A 27258-nucleotide genomic window follows, 5' to 3' on the forward strand; every position below is an offset into this window, starting at 1 on the left:
GCGCCGGTAGCACCGACGCCTGCCCGCTGCGGCCGGACCCAGGTGCCGCTGGCCGTCACCCGGGGCAAGGCGGGGGGGGCCGGCCCCGCGGGGCGGGAGGCGCCGGGGCAGAGGGCCTCGGGCGGCGGGGCCGCGGAACCGCCGGGGGCGGGCGAGGTTCCCGGCACGGCCGCCGCCGCTGCCGGGAAAGGAGCCGCCTCCGCGGGCTCCCGCAGCCGCTGAGTGGCTGGGCGGCGGCGGGGCGGAGCGCGGGGGCGGCCGCTGGCCCGGCCCGGCCCGAGCCGCCTCCGTCCCAAAACAGCGCCGGAGCGAGCGGGCAGGCCGGCGCCGGGCCAGCCACCTCCGCGTCGTACCGGCCTCCCCGCGCCCCCCGGCCCCGCGCGATGGAGATCGAGCTGCCCCCCGCCGCCCAGGTGAGAGCGCGGCCGGCGGGCGGGGGCGGCGGCCACCCGCCGCCTCCCCCTCACCCCCCCGCCGGGCCCGGCCCGGCCCGGCCCGGTCCGGTCCGGTGTCCGGGCGAGGGGCGGGGCGGGCGGTCACGAGGCCGGCGGAGCACGTGGCGCCGCCCCCGCCCCTGCGAACGCGCTGAGTCACGGCGGGGGCGGGGCGGAGCCGCGGAGGCTCCCCCTTCGCGCCAACCTCCCCCCCCCCCCCGCCCGCCCCGCTCTCAGGGGCTGTGGGGGGCCGGGCCGGGCTTGGTGCGGTCCCTCCCTCCCCGCCTCCGGCGGTCGCGGAAAGGTCAGTCAGGGCCCTCAGGGGCCGCCTCTGCGGCAGCTGCCCGCTGCGGGCAGCCTCGGGCGGGGCCGGGAGCTCGGAGGAGCCGGGGAGGGCCGAGAGGGCCGGGGCCGGCCCCTGCCCCTGCCCCTGAGGGAGCGGCTGGGGAGGCGCCCGCCGCCGGAGGGGCTGCCCGCGCCGGGCGCAGCCTCGCGTCGCTGCCCCCGGCGTGCCCGTGGGCCTCTCGCTCCTTTCTCGGGTGAGTTACCGCAGGTTTCCTTCTGTTGTAGCGCGGCTGCCCGTCGCGGTTGGCCCGCCGGGACCCTGTCCCCGCTAAGCCCGCGGCCCGAGGCGGGCCAGCAGGAGCCGTTGCACAATCACGCACTCCCCTGGGGCGGCTCCGGGTTTGGTGCAGCCTCTCACTCACCACGCAGCCGGAGGAGCCCGAAGCGGGATGACCCTGGCCTCGGCCTGGGCCGCTGGTGAGGGGCTGCGACCGGGGCGCTCCCCTCGCGCCCCCCGCCTGCTGGAAGCGCCTCCCGAGGGGTCTGAGCCAGCGCGCTCCTCTGGGGCCTGGGCACAGGAGGAGACGAGGGCTTGGCGGTCTCCTCCAAGGCAAGTCTTCCGGAGGCTTAGGGGTATTTGGCTGCATTTGCGTTTTGTGCGGCAGAACCTCTTCGCTAGAAGCCTGGGGGAGCTCCGCACTTTTGTGTTGCAAACTAGTTGCCCGAGAATAACGGAAAACATAACTGAACTCCACTTCAAATTTATGTAATCGTTATGTGTTGTTCTTGGGCTTTTAAATGGGAGGTGTACCCTTAATCAACTAGGTATTAAGTTTAAAGAAGTAGTACTTGAAACCTAATCTGGAGCTGTTTTAATTCTCTTAATACTACGAATTTAAGACTCAAGAGTTCTGAGGCTCTCTCAGTGTACGTCAGTACAGCATATGCTACGCAACAGAGTTTCTCTTAACATTGTGTGTCCATCCTTTAGGACATGTAAGTGGCTACACCCTACGGGCAACATCTCTTTAGCAGTGTTGGATATACCTTGTTCTGTTCATTGAATGCTGTTGCTTTTCTGTCTTAGGCCCCTCAAAGCTCTGCCTGGCCTACCTGTTTTTCTAACCCTGGGTAGCACAGCCACGACCTCCACCATGCCTCCTCGGTTTCTTGGAAAATACTGCAAGAAAAATCAGGCTCTTGGCCTGTGCTATGTAAAGGCCCCATGAATTTCATTTTGCCTATAGCATCCAGCTATGGCATTTTTGCTCTCACTTCTGAGAGAATCTTGACAGACTGATTCCAGTGTACCTGCTTTTGTACCTTCTTGCCCAATCCACCGTGACTGCTTTGCCAGCCAACCTAGCTTCTGTTACTTGTTTGCCTACTTTGTCAAACCCTTTCTATCAAGCCACCTGTTGCAGTTTTCCTATCTGAGCTCAACAGCTGCTGGTTTCTTCTCTTGCAGACCTAGCCTGAAAAGGCACTGCATTTTTTAGATAGTAAATGATTACTGTCTTTGACATGTAGTTTTAACTGTATTTATTGAATGGAAAATTCAAATACCCTTTCCCATAAAACCTTAGCTCAAGGTGAGAAAAGGGGAACACAGTCTTCATTTAGCCCCTCAGATTTTGTAAGCCAGCAGATGGGAAGGGTGTGCACATGTGCAGATACAGTACAAGCTCTTTAGTCTTTTATGTGCCTGGTAGCGATTGTCATAGCAGTAAAAGTGGCTGTGAAGGGCTGGGATTGATCTAGCCCCTTAACCAGAATGTAAAATCACCGCTTTCTGCTATGTACTTCTGTGGGAGTTAGAAGTGCTATCGCCTGCAATATTCTTGGAAAAAGTATGCCTTTGTTGTACCTCTGCCTGGAAACAGAATGCACCTCTGTATGCAGAGGGCTGTTGCCTATTACACGCTAACAACACAGACATCAAAACATCTAAGAAAAAAGAATGCAATGGAACAAGTGTCAAGATGTTTCAAATCGCAGTTGCAAAAGCATGATATTCTCACAGTAGCTGTAAATCCATTTGTTACTGGAATGGTTGCTTGGAACCTTGTAGAACAGCCTAACAAGCTCATCAGTTACTAAATTTTGAGCCTCACAACAAGAAGAGAGCAAAAAGAATTCACTTTTTCCAACACAAAGAATGAAGCTGTGGGTTGCACATAGGCTGAAGTGACACCAACTGTAACAAAACCAAGTAGGCGAATAAGTGAGTGCCTGTGTAACTCTGTTAGGGTTTTTCTACCTAGAGAACTACTGAAGAGTCTCCAGCTAATTAGTGTGATCTCTTCAGTCAAAAGGGCTTTAGTAGGGAATTACACATACTTTTTTATGACATGCTGCATTAAATTGTCAAGTGAATGGGTTTATTTTTTATTCCCTAATGGCCTATCATTTCCACATGAGGTAGATTCTGCAGGCAAAGACAAACAAGTGCACTGCTCAGGCCTGGCAACGAGTCTTTGTATTTTGGGTTCATTGGGGTGGTTTTTGTTTTGTTTTGTTACTTGATAATAAGGTTTAATAACCCTGTTGAATAGGAATATCTGATCAAGATATCTGTAGAAATATCTGTTTATCTATGTATGTAGGTAAATTTCAATATAAGAAAACATCCGCGTTTCTGAATATAATGTTACCTACTAAAGTTATGGACAAGTTTGGAGGAAGTAGGTGAAGGAGTATCACAAGCTCTATCTTAAGTAAAAATGCATATTTTTTTTTTACACTCTCAGTTCTTCTGTGCTCACCTTGATACCAAGCTGCACTGATAGAGCTTGCTTTCTTTCAAAACTCACAAAAGAATATCTTTCAGTTAAGCCAGTGGTCGATGTAATGCAATGTAGTATGTTTGACTGAAATGAATGTGGACTAATAGGAGCTGATCATGTCAATCCCTTCGGGAGAACAGCTGATTAGATATTATTGTTACTGTAGTAAATACCCATCATATGAACACTGTTCTGTAGTTTGTCTTTAAAATGTACTAAAAATTTACTGTTCTATTGGAAGTTGATGGAAGTGCAAGAAGTTAATTGTCTTTGAAAATCTGACTTGAAGAAGTTTGTGGTTAGTGCTCAAAGTTGGAGAAGAGTTTGACTTTGAAAGTTTGCTGGGAAATGTTTGAAAGAGACGAATCCAGAACAAAAAAAAAAGAACATTCAGTATAAGCAGAGGGCAGCTGGATGATCTTGTGTGCCTTAAAGAACTTAAGACATTTTTATAGGACTGTGTGGGTGGCTAGGAAGGTTTGTGTACACTTCCCACTGAAGTTTGCGGGCAAGAATAAATTCTGGATCTCTGTCCCTTACTTTTTTGTTTTTCTTTTTTTTCAGTTGAAAAAATAGAGACGGTATAATACTTATCCTGAGTAAGAATGCAGCAGGTTGTATGTAATCCTGAAGGACAAGGATACTGTTAAAAATGTGTCAGATTATTGTATCTATTGTTGCACCTGAATACCCCTTTGATTCCTTTTGGTTGTTTTTTTTTCCTCAAGTTCTATATGTTAAATTTGCAAAGCAGAAAAATACCTGTTTGATAGGTATTGCTACTTTTGTGATCCTGACTGAAATGAATGTAGCAATAGCATATTGAACGTACTTATTTTGTTAAAGAATTCTCAGATACCTTTGTGGAATACGCTGGGCTTTGTGAGATGATGTTGAGGAACACTAGAAGTGGCAGGAGCTAAGTGAACATTTGTTCATTTACGTTCTCAGTAAAATCAATTCATACTATTGTTTACTGTGATTTTTCCTGTATGGTTGTAAAATTGCGTTATATTTGGTCGTTCAATAGAACTAACAAACCCTCAAACAGCAAAAGTTGTCAGAGTTTGTAATTGAAAATTTTTGGAATGCATTAGACTTTTAAAGGACAGTGAAAAAGAGTCAATTGCAGGCCCAGGAAAGGGTGAGTTTAAGGGAGAAGGAGAAAATATAGGAAGTTCAGATGATGACAGTAAATGGTGCCAAGTGTGCCTGTGCCTGTAATGCCATATGTTTGCTTCATTGGAAAGAAGGAATTTGTTTGATTTTTGTATTTGGAACTTCTTTCCTCCCCCCCTCTCTCCCCTCCCTTTGAAATTATAAAGGTAAGCTTTAAAATGACTAAACTATTCACTAGAATTAGGCCAATTTGTGCAAGTGTGATGTATTTGCAATGATTGCGTTGGCTGAGGCTAGTGCAGTACAAGTCCAGGCAGTAAACTGTCGGCATGAATTAAATATTAATCCCCTGCTGCTGTGCTTGAGTTGCAGCCAGCAAAAAGTCCTCCAGAGTCTCCAGGTTAATCACCTAGTTAAAGTTTGTTTTGGCCTCCATCTCATTCCAACCCTAAGTAACCTATTATTTTAATATAGCACATTCCTAGAGAACTTGAAAGGGTTTGAAGTCTGTCCAGTTTTCTGATACAGTGTATTATACCAAAGTTGGACTTTGTGCCACAGAATAGAGCTTTAGGTGAAGGGAAAAGAATACAATGTGTTGGCCAGATTAGTTCTTTTTCAGTAATAATCTAGTTTATCTGGTTTTGGAAACACTTCATCTGCTACGTATGCAAGTCTTTTTACGTAGACCAATGAAAACTCAGGTAGGAGAAGTTGGAAGTTATGACTTTGAATTCATGTTATCCAAAGATGACTGATATACGGTGAACTGAAATCCTGTCCAGGATTGCTCAACAGTAATACTTTTATGGCATATTTGTTATATTAAGGTAAACAATTAAATCAACCAGTAAGAAATGAAGCCAGCAATGCTATCTGTGGTGTATAAAAACTCCTTTAAACCATGGAAAGCTTATCTGAAACAGATACCGGAAATGCATTTCAAGTAAAGATAGGCATTATGTACTTTATCTTTCCTACCCAGTAACTGCTTTCCATAGAAAAGCAAAGCTAGTGACAGTCACATATTAACTTCTTGCTACTGCCAATTAATTGATTGTATAGTGCTTAAGTTTTTCTAAAGTATAGGAACAGTATTAGTATTACTACTCTATGCAGTGCAGTACTGAAGCAAGCACAGGGACAGCTCTGTCTGAGGATTTCTTTGTTTCAGTGATTTTTAGATGCATATTTCTTTATTTTTCTTTACCACCTTTAAAATAAGGAAATAAAAAAATACATTCCCCAGCAGATTATCTTGGCTTAATATTAGTTCAGTTTTACCTTGACATACATAGTCCAACAGTGCCTGTTTCAAATAGAAGCAAAGTCTCTAAGAACCATACATTTAAATTAAATATTAATTTGGCACCATACATTTAAATTAAATATTAATTTGGATAACCAAGCAGTAACAACATCAAGTAAGGATAAAAATGTCTAATTACTTGACTGCTTTGGAGAAGAGGATTTGTCTTCATCTTCTGAAGCATCTGTTTTCTGTCTTCAGCCATTTTGAATTCTTGGTGAAATATTTGTTCAGTTTTCTTTACCTGACACATTTTCGAATGTTATGTGTTGATAAATGGGCTCTGTGTTTTGGCTCTTAATTTCTACTTTAATATTCACTTTAAAAGAATTAATTTAAGCGTTTTGATATGTTGATTATGAAGGTGTTGGAAAGGTAATAGCAGTTAATAAGAGTATTAATAACTCTAAGTTAAGTTAGCGTTGTTTTACCAGCAGAGCATAACTGCTGCTTGGTGGTATATTAATAATCCCTAGCACAAGTACTAATTGGCAAGGCCGTAGTAGAATGGGTGTAGCTACCTTAGAAATAATACTTATGTGGATGCAATTTATATACTACAGATTTGGTTGAAGCTTTTCATTATGTCAGTTTAGATTTCTGATTTTGGCCCAATTAGCTGCAGTTTTTATACTGGGAAGAAGGAATAGAAAATAGTGTTTATTTTTAGCTAAGTTATTTTGAAGATGCTGTAAATGACTGTTAAACTAAACCATTTCAAGAAGTATGTCTTTGTTGTTGATGATATTGCAGTACTGAGGGAGTTGAGACCACCCCACCTTGTACTTGTCTTGCAGAGTTTTAAGACTTTTAGTCCAACTTCTGCAGTAGTATTATGAGCAATGCAATTAAAAAAAGAGAAGAGAAAGGAGAAGAAAGTTCCTTTAAGTTTGATGTTGCAGCAACAAGTTATGTAAGACCAGTTTGAAACCATCTCTTTCAAACCTTTTAAGGAAGTATCTTCTGTATGACTATGAAACATAAAGATATCAACTTTTCCCTCCTTGTCCCCACCTCTGTCTTGCTGTTACAAAGTTTTATTGCTGTTTGCTGTATTGGTTTTACATGGTGTTTCTTGTAAGTATTAAAAAAATCCACTCTTGGAAACTGCTTGCAAAACAAAGTTTGCATACTTGAGAAATTGACTCAGAAGGAGCTTGGTTGATAGCCTGTCTTTAAGAAGAGGTTTGTTTTATGATTAAGGGTGTGCCTATTTGCTGTGTTTGAAATTAATGCCCACTAAATATTGAAGCTGTGACTTCTGTACAGCCGAGTTATGTGCAAAGCTGCTGTGACTTTCATTTGCTTCCTGCTCAGATCATCACTGCCGTTTAGCCATAAAGAGCTAGATTAGAATGATCCTGGGGTATTCGGTTGGTTTGAACCCTTGTGGTAAAATTGGTACCTCCTTACTTATTGCTATAATTCGAGTGGAGCAATTCCTGTGCTGCTTGGGCTGTTGGAATATCACCATTCAGGATTCCTAGGCATCATGCAGTCAATGCAGGTCTGCCGTGCTGAATGCTGCCTGTTCCCATGTAAGAGGGCCAGTCTTTCTGTCTGCTCTGCAGCTGGCATTTGTGTCTTGTGCTGCCTGGGCCTGGATACTTGGTCATTTCTTCCTTCTGTCTTCAGGAACTGTTTGCTTGAGTTATGTACTGTTGGGTAAGAAGGCTGAGTTTTGTCCTAAAACAGGGTATTTCCAGTTAGATTGCTGCAGTTATGTGACCAGATAACATGTTCCGCAATCAACTGGGTAATAAAACAATGGGTAAAAGAGGGTGGTGGGGTGGGTGGGTGGCTCTGAAGGTTGGTGCAGCACAGCTCAGATGGGTAACAGATTTCTCAGAAGCTTCATGCCTGGAAGGAGAACATGGAGACTTTAGCAGTAGAGGTCATCTGAGATGCCAATGGGAGTATTCCACCCTGGCTTGTTACACTAACACTTGTCTTCACAAGTATCGCAGAAGTAGTGGCTGATACATATGCACCAGTGCAGATAATAGTGTCCTTGGAACAAGCGTACCGTAGACCCCGGAGCAGTCGTCTGTGTTATTTGTCATGAGATGCACAGACATATTTTCTGTTTTATAACACTGAATTATATTTGCACTTCTTTCTACTGTAGATGGGTCTTGAACAGACCTGTGGCAGCTGAGGAATTTCTGGAAGACTGTCGCACTGACATTTGTAAAATAAACAAACCTGAGTAAACTTTTGAAACAAGTAGGATTTAAGATACCTAAGGATAAAAATGGAAGTACTTCAGTAACAAAAATGGTACTGTTAAAATAGTGTAATATGAAAAAACAGAACTTGTGTTTGAAACTAAGTCATAACTTCTGACAGCTGGTCTTCCAAATTATTCAAATTGAATTCTTTGGCTGTGGAAATGCATGTTATGTTTAGGTGTCTCATACCTGTGTATGCTGTAACAGAGAGAACTACAGCACAGTGACTTCTGATACTGTGCTTTCCAATTTGGTTGTAGTATTTGAACTAGAATATTATCAGGTCAGTTCTTCAACTGGTATAATTTTTGTGACTCAGTGGAATGTTTTCCAGCTTGATTTGTGATCCTTTTATCATCTGCCACTTCAGGAATCTAGTGTGTACCTACCACTCTCAGGAATCCTTGCTCAGCTGATAACCAGTGCGAACACCTCTAGACACCTCTCATCTCTCAAAGTTTCTTTTTGCTGGTAAAATGAAGAATGGAAGCCACTTAAATAATGAAACTGTTAATGGAGTGCTTTAAATGACTCTGAAAAACTCAGTTACTAAGGTCAGAGCCATAGAATTATTTTAAATTCAAAATGAAGCTTGGGATGAGAGTTTTTGATAAATTGTGTGTGTATGCAGCAGAGATCGTGAACAAAGTCTTAGAAAATGCAAGTAGTAAGGAAAATTAACAGTTCATAGCTGACTCTGTGAGTAGTCATTTACCCTAACAAGATCTCTATCTCTCATTGTCTAAATTAACTGTGCTCTAGAGAAATTTTCGAATCTTGCAATTTTTACTGATAATTTGCTATAAACTGATTTTTTTTTTTCCTCAAGTATTTACTGAGGCATAAGGAAGTAAAGTGTTTTGGCCAAAGGCAGAAAACTGTTTAAGATCCAAACCTGACATTTTCTTTGCATTCTGTAATTTCTTACTTTACAAGTGATCATCTTAACCTTTTTGCTCAACAAATTGATTCTAATTATATGTGGAAAGCAATCAAATCTTCTGTAATGTCTTCTGCTAGAAAAATCAGCTGTAAATGCTCATTTTAGAAACAGTCTGCTAAATATACTGTCCTGTAATATACTTGCAACTGGATAGCCTCCTCCTGCCCCTGCAACTTTTAATGTTTGTTAACCATATTAACATGCCTAGAGTATGTTTGCTGCTTATGGATGGAAGAGATATATTGACATGTTTATTTGTGGCAAACAATCTTGTTTTGGCTGTTATAGGTGATCGTAGAGGGCGTGAGGGGACACACGTCAGGAATTGGCCTCTACCTTGATTTCTTAGATACATCTGCCCATCTAATCAGAAGGCTGAAAGAGGCATCCCCATGATAATCAGCTGTACAGGCCGTGAGCCTCCTGTGTACTCAGAGGACACACGTGGAAGCCCCACGGACAGTGGTGGGTGGTGGAAGCTCTTGATTTGGATGGAAGGACACAATTACTGATGGTTGAGTTTTGGGGGTTTTGCTGCTCTTTTGAGGATATTGAGATTTACTGCTTTTATATAATTTGGTAAGAGGTATAAAAACATTTACCTACTCTGGTTCATGCCTTGAAAGATGAATTATCTCCTTTTGCTTTTAGAATTTGTAAATTAAATACTATGCAGGACTTCAAAAAGTGAGGGCTGGATTGCTCCACACAAACAAAGCTTTAGTTTTGTACACAGTGGTGTTCAGTTCCTCAGTGGGTTTACCTTTTTAAGCAAAAGCTGTCATTGTGTACAAAAAATGATAAATTGGCATGTGGACATCTGACATGTTGGCCCTTCTTGAGCTTTCTTGTTCAGTTGTGTAACTTTGCAGGACATTCAAGCGGAAGAGCTTCCTGAAACCTTTGTGGGGGTTGATGGCTTTTAAAGGATTTCTTTTTTTCTGAGAAATATGTTAATTACAAGTGCTTAAGAAAATTAGTTAAATCTGTCCTTGCCTGATTCTGTGGAAAAACAATTCTCATCATGTATCTTGGTGTGGCTGGAGGAAGGGGAAAAGCTATACAAACTCCTTTCATGGAAATTAAATACTGATTTCTATGATGTTTCATGTAAATTTAGGGAGAGCATTTTTGGTCATCAGCATACAGTTGAATGGTATTGTTATTTACTGAAGCTTTTCTGTAGTATGTCACTAATGAAGGCTGTGCTTTGTGCCAAATAAACCATTTAACCATTAATTACTTGTTTGGAAAGATAGTGTCACCACAGCAAAAATCTGCCATGCTGGGCTTCTCTTCCTTAAATCTGTTATCCTGTACTGTCCAGTGGTGAGCAGTTGCATAGAAATGTAATTTGGGCCTTTTTTCTGGTTTTTTTCTTTCCCTTGTAGAAACTAAATAACATATCCAAGTCTATTTGAAGTTGAACAAACACACAAAAAATCAACCCTGCTTATTTATTCAAAGCTGTGCACTGACACTGAATTCACAGCATTATCTATATAAATTATATGTGTGAAAAGTGCACATTAATTGCAAGACTCTGATCCACAAAGTTATTTAACACTTGTGCCCCACAGACTGCAGTGGAAGGTAGGCACCTGCATGCTCTGCCAGATGTGGGCTGACTTATGCAGAACACGTCACAGCTGACCACTTCTGGAGCAAGCTGTATTCATTCCCTGCAATGTAACCATATTCTTAAGCTTTTAGTCTTAAGATAGTACTTCTAGGCTGATGAGGTGTTTGTGTGGCATGTTCTCTGAGGCTGAAAGCATCCTTACTCTTTCTTTGTCAGCTCAGCTTGGAAGCATGGAAGAATTTCCTTGATGCAGCCTTATGGAATAGATGTCTCTGTTACTGAAGGAGGGCTGGTGAATGTGTGCTGGTAGTACAACTCACGCAGGTATTCCCATTGTTTGCAATTGTAGTTTGGCCCACAAACAACAAAAACAAAGTTGCTTGTGGGATCAGTGAAGTGAAACTTGGTGAGACGTGCTTCTTGCAATACTAGAGCATGCTGTTTCCACATCCAGGCTGTCGTGCAGCTGTAATGACCTGTCTGGTGCCTGGCCCTATAAACTGCCCAGCCATCAGCAAAATGGAGGCTTTACAGGAAGATCTCAGTGCAGTGAAAATGTGTAGTACAAGAAAGGTTCTAAATAATTGCAGAGAATATTTTGACTCACAAACACACACACTGTTTTCATGTTTGGTTTGAAACACACTTTTCCAAAAAGTGTGTAATCCTGATGAAATCAAAATAGTAGCTAATAGGTTATAACCCAAGGTTAATACAACCTAATAAATATGTTATTTGCGGCTTTGTTAGGTTCTTTTCTCTGTTTCTATGTTGATCTTTTCCTTCCTTCCTGATTTGTTTTATTGGACATAAGAGGGTGCTATAATTTGACTGGATCGTGTTTCCCAGATGACTGAACCATTATTATAAACAAATCCTCTTGTAGATAAACTAATGAATAGCCTGTGGCAATGTCCACACACGGGAACATGCCTGGCTGGGTACAGCAGGATAGCTTGAAGATAATAATTTAACAGGTAATTGTTTTCCAAGTACTGTAGGTTCAATGTATAAAATGAATTGGGACACAAAGGGTTTTGCGTTCCTATGGTTAAAAGATCAGCAGTATTTTGAGATGCTGCATATTTGTTATATTATTTGTTTACATGTAGGGTAAGGATTTTTTTGTTGTATAAGTGACAATTCAATAAATGCCAGGTTTTTTAGGATGCAGTTTTGACTTGGGAGGAAAACAAACCCAAAACCAAATAAAGCTATTAACATCAGCTTTTTCTGAAATGAAGTAGACTTCTGTCTGAGATGGCTGCTATTTGAATACCTTTCAAAATGGAGTTACGTGGTAGAGTATGTGGTGATTAGACAACAGCCAGAAAGTCAGCCACAACAGAATCACTCAGTTTATTTACTGGGGCAACACAGCAGAGTTTTGTTGATGCATCAAGCATATAAAAACAAATAGACAGCCTAACCCACTCTTTTATAAAACAATCCCACATTTTTGCCAGCCTCCCAATTTCATTATACAATTTGTATAATAGATTGTAACTTGAATACATATTAACTTTGTGTGCTTATTGACTTAATGATTTTGTAATGCAGCTGATGCAAGATAGGGTAAAGAAGTAGGAAGTAAATGGCTTTGTTAAGCTGAAAGAGGGATTCAGAATGTGAGTAGAAGGAACCACAGCACTTTTATACCAGCCAAATACACTGTGGAAAAGTGACATTTAGATTAACATGATAATAATTAAGACCTAAAAGGGAAAACGGAGGGATGGAACCCATCTAAATGAAACAGCAAAGCTCTGAAGACATGTAAGATTTGTTGCTTTAGATACCGATGTTCCAGAAAGCAGTCTGGGATGTCAAGAGATTTAAGACTAAGTTTGAAGAAGCGGGATGACACCCATGACCATTTTTGGCTTTTGCTTAAGCCAGCGTAGCGCTTGTAAATATGGGCATAGTTAAATTTATTCACGAGAAGTTCATCGTCATCAGCTCACAATATTAGTCCTCACTCTGCCTCTTCCTTTAGGCTGAGGCAGAAATAGGGGAATTTGGAGCAGATACAATGCATGACAGATTTGGCCATGAATACTACAGAATAACTTCTGAAAAATCAGATATTGTACAAAAAATAAGCACCAATGTCAGGTTTAAGACTTTGCTTTCTGTAAGCCATGCAAATGAGATGGGTTTTGGCTCTTTTTTCCCTGATTTTTTTTTTTCCTAAGATGTTGAGGCAGGATCAGTCTTGGGACCATTCAGCCCCTGGAAACCACATACTCTATATTAAACTCTATTATTTTAAAGCTACCATATTGATTAACCAATTTAGAAAAACACAGCTACTTTGGGAGTGTCTGAGATGGAGCACAAAACAATCTTCTGCAAAAAGATCTGCAGCGCTGAGCAAAAATCCCCTGATCTGTTGTACCAGAAATGGTCACCTCAAGGCACATTGAATGTGGTGGGAAAAGGATATATATATATATATATATATATATATATGTATTTCTGACCCCAAAGATTAATGAGCCAGAGAGGAGAATGTCACTCCTGCTGCTGTGCCCCAGGCTGGAAGGGAGTGAGTGCTGTGAGGCTCTTGCACATGTTCAGTGTTTTAAGGAGTGGCAGGGAGGTGGGGATTGATTGATTTTGCAGAAAAAGAGAAAACTGTTGTCAAATTGAAGAGGTAAACTGCTCTTTATGTCCCTCCTTCTCCTTTTCTTTGCTGTCTTTCTGATGAGGGTATTTTTCTTTACCTGTTGTGTTCTTATGCTACTGTTAGCGTTAGGATTTTGCAGCTTTTGGAATTGAAATGAAGTTAATACATTCATGACCATAAACAGCCTACAACAGATATTCTTCGCTGCAGTTAGTCTTGCTCATTTTACATTCTTCAGGCTTAAATAAACCTGTCTTTTCACTACTACTGGAGAATATATGAGGTATATGTTCCCCCTAGCAGTTTCGAAAGCTTGCTTGCCATAGGGTTATCATACGGGAAAACCATCATGTTAAGAGCTGTACAGATCTTAGTCATAGCCTTTGTTGATACTATTCCTGGAAGCTGACACTTCAGGTGAAATACATAAATCATCCACCTCTCAGAGGAGTTACTTGTGGAGTGAGGGTTGGGAAAGTGGGTGGATAGTGTCCAGAATTGCACTTGTAGGGGAAGATTGTCCTTCCAGCCGGCCAGAGCCTCTCCCCATCTTTGTTAAAATAATGCCCAGACAAGGCTTGTAGTGAAACTTTAAGAATGCTGGACAATCCAGCCAAGGGGTTTTTCAACTAATCTAATTTATAAGAGTAGATCCTGACAATCTGGCATTTATTAGGTGAGCCTGCTGGAATACAGTGGTATGTACAGTCTGAAATATGAGATATATGTTAGGAGAAAACAGAGGCTAAACACTTTTAGCTAATGAAATATCAAAACTACTTCTGTTCCTGGCCTGGCAAAGCATTCTAGAGGTTTCTTTCCTCAGTAAGAAAATTAAATTTGCATACAAACACATTTCAGGAACTGAGCTTATCTTGTATGTCTCTGTTGGGACAGAAGAATGTCCCAAGACACATGGTCAGCATTTTTCAACAGGCTTATTTATATAGACATGGAGTAGAAATTCTCTTACAACATCAGTTCTTTAAAGCTATGGCTTTCCAACCCTTTTTGAGTCCATTTTCAGGTAAGCTAGCCTGCCAGGTCTTAAAGAGAGTTTGCTGACCAAGATATCAGGCATCCAAAGACTCTTTAGGGCCAGGAAGAGCAAATGGGCATCAAGAAGCAGGCTGTTTAGCATTAGTCCAGTCACACCAGTAGTAAGTGGTGCAGGTACAAAAGATAGAAAAAAAGACACCCCCTCACACCCACCCAAGCACCCTGTTTCCTCCTAGATTGCCTGGAGGGTCTTAGTGAAGAATGTGGGACAGCAGGCAGCTCCACAGGGCAGACAGCAGTTTGACCTTGTGCATTCACAAATCACAAGTTGCTGTCACGTGGCTTTGTTTGACAGTTGTCTGTTCTGTCACATTTCCAAATCCTAAATCCAGACATCTAAAATTGCTATTGTACCCTCCTGCCCTCCAGCATAAATAGCTTCTGCCATTCCCTTTTCCCCATTCTTCTCATAAGGGCTGCTGCTCTTTTAAATTTTTCATGTCCTCACTGTTCCTTCCACATTCTTGAGTTAACTTTTGTTCTTCAATATCCAGTTGTAAGGGATTGAAAATTATGGGTCAGCTTTCAAAACTCAATTGTTTTTAAAAGGTTATGGTGTTGGGCTAACTTTATCTGCTTTCTGTGCTTTCTCTGAAGCATGAGGCTTCTGTGTCCAGGATTCTTTCCTGTAATTCTGAGTTGTAATTAAGTAACTTACCTTGAAAAAGATTTAGAAAAGAAACCACTAGTTGTGGTGATTTCAGAGATCCTCTAAACTGTCAAATGATTTATAAATCATTCTTAAAACCTACCTGAACAAAACCAGTTCCTCCTGAGGATAAAGAAGGCAAGACATTCAGCTGTTGCTGCCACAGCCTGTGCTTTTCTTAAGTGGTAAGATGCTTCCACCTCCTTCTCTTGCGCTTGCTTTATTACTTGATCCCCTCCCTTTCATTCTTGCCTTGGAGTATCTCAGGTCCTTGATCCTCACTTCCCACATGTTTTTTTTTGAATAAAGCAAAAATGTAAGGTGCTTTTTGTTCATTCCTTTAACTTTCTGGAAAACAAATAGGAATTGGGAGATCCTTTGCCATCTTTCTTTCTGTGCATAAGCTGTAGGAGCGTTTTCCTGCTTCCTGTGGGGTCCTGGTCTGAGCTTACTGCTGGATGCAATGGCCATTGATTTCTGTTGCTCTGTCATTTATTCATGCTGGTATGTGAAAGCTCTCTTCTTGGAGTTAGGTGCTAATGGAACATGGGAAAGACAAACAAATCCTTGTCTGGTGAGAGATTCTGCTAGTGTTATCCCAATTTATGTTGCAAAATGCATGACTTTAAGAAGTAAATGCGCAAAACTCATGATGTGTTCTGTATTAAGGGGATAGCTAATAATGGGTTGAAAGCCCTGTCTGAGATAGCACATTGTTTCTCTGCTGACACTTGGGCCACTGGGTGTTTCCACTTTACCAATGCTGCGTGTAAATGGCTTATATTCCAAACAATACCAAAACCAGTCAGATAAACCAAACAGGGATGAAATGAAAGATTAGCATTTTGTTTAAAGCACAAAAATCAATCTAAGAAAATAACATGCAAACAGGGTCTCGTTCCTTTGTTTACCCTACTGCAAATATGTTTGTTTAGGAGCAATAAGAGTTAATTGTCAAACTTTACAATGTAGTCAGAGATTTTCTCATAAAATGTATAACAGACTCTGCCCAGATGGCAAATGCTGATATGTAAATCTAAAACATGAAAATTTCCATTGGGGGCCAGATGGTGGCTTAATGTGAATTGTTTAACATTTATGTTTATCTTATTAAAAGTGCCTTTATATGTCCAAACTAAGCTATCAATGTGGTTGGAAGAGCATATCACTAAATGAACAAAAAAGTCAAATCATGAGTACAAGGCACCTCCTGCTTACATGGATCATGGGAAAGCAAAGCATGTCCTCTGTTGAAAGAAGTTCTTTCTCTGTTTGCAAAATTGTGAAGAAAATATTATAAACAAAATCAAATCACTGTTTGTCTGCTTGGGAAATATATTAAAACCATATTACTTTCCCAGAAGTTAGAAATGTTGGGCAGTGGTAATACCACATTAAATACCATAATGTATGTCCCCTCAAAATAGGCGTTGGCGTTCAGTGAGAAAGAGCTGATCTCTAGACGGGGGGATGGCAGCTGCAATCCCTCCGGGGCGCAGGTCCTTCTTACTGCAGGGGAGGCCTGGCTTTTCCTGCGCTGCCTCTTGGCTCTGCCAAAACCATCGTTTCCTCTGATGCAATTCAAGAAATTGCACAACGGAGGAAAGAACAAACAGGCGCTTGTGGACTCCGTCACATGAGGGACCGCTGGCGCCTTTACAGTAAATGCATCTGATATTAAGGGAAGTGGTTAGCGTGGCTCCAAAGGGCAGCAGCCAGCCCTGGATCAGATGAATCTTTCACAGGACTCTCAGCGTTTGTGCTCCAGTTCGGATGCGAATCCGTGCTTGCTCATCCCTCCAAATGAATCTTGCGGAGACCAGCACATCATGTTGAGGCATCTAAACGTCAGAGGGTAGCTGTTGCACAGGCAAGAAGTAAAATACCTTTTAATAGCTTTAATTAAACACTCCAGGCATCAAATACACAGTTATTCTGGTGCTTTCACAATGGAAAGGGAAGAATGCTTCAGTGATAAACCTAAAATAGAGTGCCTGCCTGTGTCTGTGGATACCTCTGTCTGTGTGCATGATAGTGTTCAACAAGGCAGAGAAATAATTTAAAGAGGAAGGCTATGGGGAGGAGCAAAATTGCAAAATATTTGATTTAGACTGCAATTTTTTTTTTTTTTTTTTAGTTCTTTGCCATCACCTCATGCTGGGAGCTATGATTCACTCCTTAGTGAATCACTGGTCAATGTTGACTCCATTAACTTTGACCTGAGGCTTTGGATTAATGCCCAGAATTTTTTTATTTTTTTTTTTTCTTGATAACGGCAGTACTACTAAAAGCATTGGCTGAAATTATAGATAAGTGTTAAATGGCTGGTTAAAATTTAAATCAGTGTGCTGTTTGATGATATTACATATTAGCATATTGAACAGAAGAACAGTTCCTCCATGCAGCCCATTCATGTGAAGAGTAATTACTTGAATTGTCATTTGAAGATAAGGCTAATATTGCTCTATTTATATAGAACTTTTCCAATTGGAAGTGGGAGGGCTCTTTTCCAATTAAATGGTGATATTTAAAAAACCCCACCTTTTTGGTTTTAAATGCCACAAACACAACAGCTAAACAAAATAAAAAAAGGTGCTCCTGACAAGCATCTCTCTCCAGGGTAGAGCACAACACTGTTTAGCAAAGCTCAGCCCTCTGCCAGCGATAAGATACTGGGCTAAATATGGGCCCTTGAAAAATGGTGATGGGAGCCAATCAATGCTGTGATATTTCTCAAAACAACAGCCCAAGATCCTGAAAACTGTGCAAGCGTATTCATTAAAAAAATAATCCTGCTTGCTGAATCAATTGCTGCATGCACACACAGGTGGTGGTGTACAGCCACAGCCTTTTTTGGGGGGCCAGCTGGTGTCTTGGAGGTCTCTAGTCTCACAAATGAAGCAGCACCCAAAGCTAGTTATTTTGATAACGAATATAGCCAGTAGTATGGCTGAAAGGTTTAATAACTGTGCCTTAAGTTTTTGCACTAAGGCTATGTGGGTATTCTTCTTAAGGAAAATGTTATGCCCTCTGTACCTCTCTTTTTGATCACTTTTGGTTTTCATTATTTAAACTGAAACTGAGCACCAGTTCTGCTATTTTTGTGCTGTAGTCTGTTGCAACTCAGGGAGAAAAACAGCTCTGTTTAATTCACAGCCTCGTGTATTATACACACACACAAAAAATCTTTTCAGTCACATTTTTAATGCTGCCTTGTAAATGAATAATTCAGAAGTGAGCCCTAAAATCCAGATCCTGCAGTTTTATCCAGAACATATTGCAAATGCTCTGAGACTAGGAAACAGTTTTGAATCTGCTGCAGAAGGAGACAGTGAGCAGCTGGTAAACTACTGGCCCTTAATGAAGCTATACCATATTGCAGTATCTCCAATTACTGCAGAACTTAATTAGTTCGTTTTACCCTGCCAATCTGGAGAGACCAAACGTTGTCTTGGGCAGACACTGTAATTATTTCAGCTTCTTCATTGCTGGCCATTAAAGCTGAGTTTGGTCTCTCCCAGCAAGGTATATTAAATATGTCTTAGATTTAGGAATGCCTGGCCTGCATGCATTGTGTTACACGCAGATATTTTATGTAACAGCCTGGTTTTAGAGAAAAGTAATTTTTTTAGTAACAGGTAGAAGTAGTTCATGCCATGTGTAAATATGAGTGCTAATGGTATAGAATTTTTAACAAAGAAATGAGGGTACTGAATTGGTTTGTTCAAATATGGACTGGCCCTAAAGCTTTTTGCCATAACTGTTGTACGGAAGTGATCGTTCTGAATGGCAACGTGAGTTGGTGTTCAGGTTACTTTGCTTCTCTATTTGAAAATAGTCTTTAGAGGTAAGGGAATGTTTCAATTTGATATGATGGCAAAATAAATGTATCTTGGTTGTAGAACTGCTAACTGAATCAGTAAAGTTCTGTTTAAATGAAACGTAGTGTTTGGTAAGTTATTTGTAGCATGCTAGCCTGATGAAAATTCCCAACACTGAATATTATTTTTGTGAGCTGCTGCTAAAGGGTAATTTTAAGAATAATGAAACATGCCATAAAATCAAAACTCCCAGGCACCAGCTAGAAATTGTTGACATGTGCCCGTCTGACAAATGTGGCTACTAAGTATGAAAATACTTTATCAGCTGACATCCAAACTGATGTTTTTTGAGCGAGGAGAAAATATTCAAAAATGCAGCCCTTAAAAATATTGACTATTTGAAAAGTAAAATCCACTAAGCCCTTTCCCCCCCAAAAAAACCACCTTATGCAATAAATTAAAATAAACTGTAGCCAAATCAAGTAATATTAACTGGTTGGTTTTCCCTAAATAGTGGAGTTTAATTTGTCTTCTGGAACACTACAGGTGCAAGAGGTAGCTGATTTCCAAGAAATTTAGGTCATTGTTAGCTGTCTGATAATGATTGACTCTGTGATGAGCCAGAGGCCAAGTGATTAACAATATTTGGGACCTATTGACCTCTAGTTTATACTCAGCTGCTCCAAACCAACTGCATTTAGAACATCAACTTAGACTAAGCTTTAAATTACAATTTTTTTAGTAATAGTCTTAATAACTGGGTTTAGTACTACAGTGATCTTATGTCACTTGGTGACTTCGAAACCAGGTTTTTCTCCCACTCTGAAGCCCTGTTCTGCTGATCTTTAAGATTAATACTTAATTCCCAGATGGAACATAAATATTTTAAAATACATTTTGCAATATGGCTATTGTAGTTACTTCAGACAGCCCCTGTCATGTTTTTAAGTCAGCTTTTACAGTTTTATAAGATCATCTGAAAAAAGTTACTTTTCAATTTCTGTTCTTTTCTGCTAAAAATTACTTTCTTAATGTGACATAATTCATTCCATAGCTTCATGTTTTCTATGAGCTAACTTGGGAAAGAAGAATATATTTATCCTCTGGCTAGGTCATGTATTACCTTATCAATTGTAATGCATTGCTTAGTTTCCATGAGCCTGTGTGCGGGCCACAGCAACCAACCCATCAGCTCACACACTTCAGAAAGGTTGTATAAAGCCATATTTTATTTAGATAATTTTGTAGGATTAAGAGAATAAGCCTCAGTTACATGAGTCTACCTGTTTAATACAGAAATTAAAAGCTTTGCTATTGTTCTAAAGCAGTTTTGCTGGGGAGGACGCTTGCTTATAAAAAGCATTTCTATTACAGGACATGAACTTGATTGACATCCTTTGGAGGCAAGATATAGACCTTGGGGCAAGGCGTGAAGTTTTTGATTTTAGTCAAAGGCAGAAGGAGTATGAACTTGAGAAACAGAAGAAACTTGAAAAGGAAAGACAAGAGCAACTCCAAAAAGAGCAAGAGAAAGCCTTGCTGGCTCAGCTGGAGTTAGACGAAGAGACAGGTGAATTTGTTCCTGTTCAGCCGGCTCAGTGCATTCAATCAGAAAATACTGATCCAGCAATTGGTTTTTCACAGGTAAACTCTAATATGTGTTTGTGAGTTTAAACCTTTTTCCATTCATGGGAAGATACCGTGTTAGTGGTTACCTAAATGAATTTGCATTTGTTGCTGTAATGGAAGATTCTTCAGTTATTCAAAGATGCAGTAACACCTTTTCATAACTTTCCTATTTAGACCACACAGACTTCAAAACCAGAAGCAGAGGCTTTGTCCTTTGATGACTGCATGCAGCTCTTGGCAGAAGCATTCCCATTTATAGATGACAATGAGGTAAAAATACTCATACGGCAGTTTCACAGGTGGTCTTCTAGGGGATCAGTTTCATGTCTTCTCTCACTAAGATTTGTCTTCAGCAAAATATTAATTTGTGATACGATTTGAGTTTTGTCCTCAAGCTGACTCCAACTGGAATAAAGCAGTATAGTAGGCTTGAACTAGGGCTGTGTCCAGAGGCAGTGGGGTGGTACTCTTGGGTTCCTTCTGCTTACTGAATCCTGCAGCCAGGATTCAGTGTGTAATGCCAGCTGATAGCAACCATTCCAGGTACTGCAAATAACGGTAGCGGACTTTGTCAGTTTGTTACAGTGAACTTAGTGCAGCTCTCTGGAGTTAGTGCATTTGAGTTGCTTTATTTCTATGTGCTGACCCAGACTATTTGATTTGTAAGGATAAGGTCTTCACCAGCCAGTTTCTAGATTTTTTTTTTCTATTTCTTTCCTTAATATTAAGACACCTTTCATGGGAATAATTTTATATTATCCTTTTGTTGACAAAAAATGCTTTTGTTAAGACGTACCTCTCTGTTTATTCTGCAGAAATGGTAGGACACCAAAAAACAGATTTTTGCTTTGGAAAATTTTTTTTTTGAGTGGGGGTTTTTGGGGTAGGGAGGGTTTGTTATTGTTGTTTTGTTTGCTTTTTTTAATGTGGTGGGGTTTTTGTTTTGTTTTGTTTTAAACACTCCAGGCTTCTTCAGCTGCATTTCAGTCACTGGTTCCTGCTCAGATCGATAGCCACGCAGTCTTCATTTCTTCTGATGAAAGTCAGCCACCTGAATCACCTGTTCTAGTTCCACTTACTGATGCAGAGAATATGCAGAACATAGAGCAAGTTTGGGAAGAATTATTGTCCCTTCCAGAGTTACAGGTAAAGGTTTAGTATGATAAGCAACTGAAAAAAATAGCATAATATTTTGGAAGAGTATGGTATTTCAGAGAATGCAGTACAATAGGATCTTAACAGATGGTGATTATGACTATCGTGTTGGATTCTACACCTGTAGGATTTCTATAACTCAACATAAGATTTAATTTTTTAAAAATGATATATTGAAAAACACGTAGGAGGAAGGAAGTTAGTTGTTTATCAGAAGGCCTTAAAACACAATCTGTCTTCCCAATCAGAACTTCCCCACGTTTAGCAAATCATTGTTTGCCTCTGTATGCAGCTTGTTACACCATGATCATGGCCGAAATTTCAGCTGCTTAAAAATGGACACTTCTAATTTATGGATCTACAACAGGAACTGTTTCCACAAGCATTATTGTAAATATTTTGGGGTTTTTTTTGCAGTGTCTGATTGTGTGAATCATTTATGGTTACTTTTGCATTCAACTTTTATCGAAGGAAAAGGTTTTGTAAAGATGATAATAGAACATATATTTAGATACATAGAAGAGTCAGGTATAGTTATATAACTACTGTTTAGATATGTTCATTAATAATAATAATTAGTAAGAATAATTAATAATAATAGTAAGAACTAATTATGTAATGTACATGAACTGAATATTTCAAAGGAACAAAAAAATAACTTTGCTATATTTCTAAATTGTGTATTAAAGAGGACATCTAGGGTTTTTTTCTCTTATCCTTATGTTTCTATTTATATTTTTTCCTTAGATTTGACTACAAAGTTGAGTAAATTTATTTTCAAATATATTGCTGTAGAATATCATCATGCTTCAGCATGATGCTGCTCTACTTCATGCTGTTAACACAAGAGATAAATGCTCGATGGAAAGCCTGTAAATCCAAATCATATTTAAAAAAAAAAAGTTTGCAGGAACTGCTTTTTCTCCTGCCACTCTACATTTTCCCTTTGTCTTTTTATATTTTTTGAAATTTTCCTAGTTTCACAATCTTTACTGCTGTGGTAGGCTTAAAAACCCCGCATAACTAACAAGGGCAATGGACTGTGAAGAGGCAGCAGTGATACTGAAAATACATTAAGAAACCAAACCAAAATTATCTGTTGCAGTAATTCTGAATAGTAATTGCATAATCTTCTGAAAGAAGTGAGATAATTAAATTGAGGGCATTGCCTTTTGCGAATATGTTTGAAGAAAAAAAAATAAGAGCTCACATTCAAAACCTTAGCTTAAGCCTTGAACGATCTCTGGTTAAATAATCAGTGTGTGGTCCCTTCTTAAGAGGAACAGAATCATTTTGGTAATTGCCTAATTCTTTGGGGACAGCAGGCACACTTATTTCAGCTTCAGTTAAGAAACTGCCACCCTGTTGGAAAGAACATTGGTCTTGTAGCCAATGAAACCCCACCAATGTAATAGTCTTCAATGCTCACACTGGTGTTAGCCAGCTTAACTAAAAGTATGTGGGGTGAGTTAATGTTTGCAAGGCTTCATGTTGGTACTCTTTTCACTTCACCGAGAATTAAATTTCTCAGCATTGAACAGCTGCTTCTTTCAGTAAATCCTAAAAGAATCTTGTTTTTTGAGGAAAAGAAATCTATCACATAACATGAAATTAAGAGTGCTAAAAGTAAGTGTTTGCTACTAATGCTCATTAAATCTCATTCAGTAATTTTACATTTACTGTACTCATGCCATTCCTAGCAGTGGTGCTTGTGAGAAGTTCAGACGTGTCAGCTCCAGGATCCCCACTAGCAGTTTACCAGAACAGGAGGGCTCCGTGCAGCTTCCATATAGCATTGGAATGGGTCTCTTCAGCATCTTGCTACGAGTTTGAGAGGCTCTGCTCTCTTAATATCAATAGCTTTGTCCAGAACAAGTTGCTTCATGCTCTTGCTTAGGTATCTAGTCTTCTTCCTAGATTGCCTCTCTGTAGTAAAAGTGTGTTGTAGTCATCTAAGTTACAGCAACGTTGTAATACCCATTTTATGTGCATGTTGATTGCTAAAATATTTAATGTTTGTGGGTTATAGAAAAAGGTTTTATCAATTGGAAATGTGTTGCTCAACTTCTCTCTTGCATTTCCCATGTAGTGTCTTAACATTGAAAATGATAACCTGGCTGAGGTAAGCACAATCACAAGCCCTGAAACCAAGCCAACAGAGATGCACAACAGCTATAATTACTACAGCTCATTACCCATCATGAGAAAAGATGTTAACTGTGGGCCAGATTTCCTGGATGGTATTGAGGGCCCCTTTTCCAGCATTTTGCCACCAGAAGACACCAGCCAGCTGAGTGTGAACTCTTTAAATGATGCATCCCCTTCAAACTCTGATTTTTGTGAGGATTTCTACACCACCTTTATTGATACAAAGGTGAACAGTGACACAGCAACGACGAACACTATCAGTCAATCACTCACGGAAATTCTAAGTGAACCTATTGATCTTTCTGATTTCTCACTGTGTAAAGCTTTTAATGGCAACCACTCAGGAACTGTACCAGAATGCAATGATTCTGACTCTGGTATTTCATTGAATGCAAGTTCTAGTGTAGCATCGCCTGAACACTCTGTTGAATCATCTGCCTATGGGGATAAGACTTTTGGTTGTAGCGATTCTGAAATGGAAGACATGGATAGTGCTTCTGGAAGTGTGCCGCAGAGCAATGCTAGCATGTACTCTTTGCAGTTCCAGGATCAAGTTTTCTCCTCTGTGGGGCCAAGCACTCAAACTCCTAGTTTGCAGTGTACAAATACACCAAAGAAGGAGCCCCCTGCCAGTCCAGGCCACCCCAAAGCTCCGTTCACAAAAGATAAACCTTCAAGCCGCCTTGAAGCTCATCTCACAAGAGATGAGCAAAGAGCAAAAGCTCTGCAGATCCCTTTTCCTGTTGAAAAAATCATCAATCTCCCTGTTGATGACTTCAATGAAATGATGTCTAAGGAGCAGTTCAATGAAGCCCAGCTTGCGCTTATTCGAGATATACGCAGGCGAGGCAAGAACAAAGTGGCGGCTCAAAATTGCCGTAAAAGAAAACTGGAAAATATAGTGGAACTGGAGCAAGACTTGAGTAACCTAAAAGATGAGAAAGAGAAATTGCTTAAGGAAAAAGGAGAGCATGACAAAAGCCTTCGTCAAATGAAAAAGCAGCTAACCACCTTATACCTTGAGGTCTTCAGCATGCTACGTGATGAAGATGGAAAGTCTTACTCTCCTAGTGAATATTCACTGCAGCAAACTAGAGATGGCAATGTCTTCCTTGTTCCTAAAAGCAAGAAGTCAGAGACTAAACTTTGAAGGGCAGCACAGCTGGCTACTGTTCTTCGAGTGACTATTTTTGTATCATTATCCTGATAGTTTTTACTGTGAGGTGGAATGCAGAATTAGGTAATATTTTTCAAGTAATTCTATGCAATGATAATTTTTAAGTTAATAATTAGTTTATGGAAGATGCAAGTTTAAAACTAATAGTGTAATGCAGATGGATGTATGCAAAATTTGTAATCTCACTTTTATAACAGACATTTCCTTCTTATAGCACCACTTTGGCTAGTTTCCATATACATGTAAATATTAAAAGATACCATATTTATATACTGTTCCTATCTCTTGTTATATTCATAGATTTATTTGAGAGAGAGAGAGATATAAAAATGATTTTAGCCTTCTAAATATAATTTCTTGCAAGACAAACAGTGTGGCTTCTGATACTTTTTTATAAATATGCAATAGTGTTTGTTTCCCATTTTTCTTACACATTTCTACTTGCTTTATATTTAATACATTATTTTAATTTAGTATAAAAGTTGATACTTAAGTGTTTGGTTTTGATTTATCAGTTCATTAACCTTTTTTTTTTCTAACTCTACTTCATACACATCTATTTCCCTAAAGAAGGAAAATGCTCACTAGTTTTCCAAGGCTAAGTCTTCATGTAACAAATATGCTTAAGAACTAGAGATGTATCATGCAGCATTACTAATGTTTCATTCAGCATAATTTTAACTGCCATTTGGAAGGATTGTGTAACATGAAGTTAAGTTTCAAGTCTATGTTAAGTTTACATAATTTTTGTTTTGCTCTTTGAACACTACTTAAATTTGTGATCTTTCCTCCAAAGGCATTTAAAATTTATTAATTGATCTTTCCTCCAAAGGCATTTAAAATTTATTAATTAAGACGTCAGCATTATGCATTTTTCCAACTAAAAATTCTGTACATTTTTGAGTAATTGTTCTAGAAATACACTATGTGTCTCTGACTCCAGTCAGTGAGCATCGTTTGTCACTGCTGTTACATTGGAGCTTATGGAAAAAGGTGTACTAACTGCCAATCAGCTGTACTGTTTGGAACCTGTGCTCAATTAATTGAAAAGCATTGTGGAGTTTAAATTATGATTTATGAGAGAATAAAAATTGGGCAAATAAATAGCATTGTTTTGTTTACTCTTCAGATGGACTCGTACTTGATCATTGTGGATTTTTTTGAATACAGAAAATACATGATTTGTAATTTGAAATAGACACATCGATCTGAACATTAAAAACTATACCATCTTCCTTCATCTTCCCTATGAAACTTCCAAAAGGCACATTTAATCTAAAATGTTTTTTCTGCCACTGATGCTTTATATCATTTTAGGAGCGTTTTGTCTATTACAATATTATGCATAACTTCATTTAGTATAATAAACACCAGGTTGTTTTGCAAGACCTTATGGTACTTTTTTTTTTAAAGAAGGAACAGGAGATACTGAAAAAGGGTAGAGTAGGAGCCACAAAGATTGTTTAATAATGTTGTAGGAAAAAGGGTTTAAAGAAGGACATCAGATTAGGGAAAACAGCCATCTATTAGTTCATCATTCACAAAGTTAGAGTAATGCTAAATAAAATGATAGTTGTTGGTGAATTCAGTCTTGAGATTTTTATTTCCCAAACTTTTTAACTGTGAGGGAGTTGCATATCATGGCTGGCCATGATAGCCAAAGGAACAATTTTAGATTATCATAATCCCAATTCCATACTATATCCTGTTTTATCAACCTTGTTAGCGTCCTGAAAAAAAAAAAAAGAAAAAAAAAAGGCAGCACAGAGGAAGTAAAGCAAGTTGTAGTTCTGATTAATACTCTGTCACAGGATGCTGTGGAAGGTCTCATTTTTGACTGTTCTGTGCTGTTTGCTGCTTTCATACAACTCTCTAGTGACTCCAAGCCCTCTTACCTGAATAGCATTAATGAGTTTGGAGCATACGGATTATGTAGGTACCACTTTTGGTCTTTTCCCTGTATGCAGAGAATTTCAGATGATATTTTATTGTCCAGCTGGTCACAGCAGTTTCAGTGTAACTCTTCATGATCAGCTTTTGTTTTATTACCCCAGTTAACTTACACACACACACACACGCCCTCTCTTTCTCGCTCTTGCATGCACACACACACGCTTTGTCCGCAGCACAACCTTAGCTAACCAGGGTAGAGCAGCAGTAGGAAAGCAGAGCAGCAACCACAGTTTCAATAAGAAGGTAGTTTTGCTCCAGGGCAGTGTAGTGCCAGCAACCATGATCCTACTGTCTCCTCTTTAAAAGGCAGGTGCAATGGCCAAGTGCCAGTACCAGGAGAAAGTCTTTG

General features: G+C 40.0%; 1 protein-coding gene across 4 annotated transcripts; it reads left to right on the forward strand.

Moving 5' to 3' along the window:
• The first annotated feature begins 290 nt into the window (after positions 1 to 290).
• On the forward strand, positions 291 to 26090 carry NFE2L2 (NFE2 like bZIP transcription factor 2). 4 transcript variants are annotated; one of them, XM_049813068.1, is made up of 5 exons: positions 291 to 413; positions 20222 to 20491; positions 20651 to 20746; positions 21443 to 21622; positions 23721 to 26090. In XM_049813068.1, the coding sequence occupies exons 1-5, from the start codon at positions 384 to 386 to the stop codon at positions 24927 to 24929; spliced, it is 1785 nt and encodes a 594-aa protein (XP_049669025.1). In that variant the 5' UTR covers positions 291 to 383; the 3' UTR covers positions 24930 to 26090. The 4 variants fall into 4 exon arrangements, with proteins under 4 accessions (XP_049669025.1, XP_049669035.1, XP_049669050.1 ...); XM_049813078.1 differs by lacking the exon at positions 291 to 413 and adding an exon at positions 731 to 973; XM_049813093.1 differs by lacking the exon at positions 291 to 413 and adding an exon at positions 1101 to 1329.
• Positions 26091 to 27258: the final 1168 nt, after the last annotated feature.

The sequence above is a fragment of the Accipiter gentilis genome, chromosome 1, assembly GCF_929443795.1.
Source record: "Accipiter gentilis chromosome 1, bAccGen1.1, whole genome shotgun sequence".
NCBI lineage: Eukaryota > Metazoa > Chordata > Aves > Accipitriformes > Accipitridae > Astur > Astur gentilis.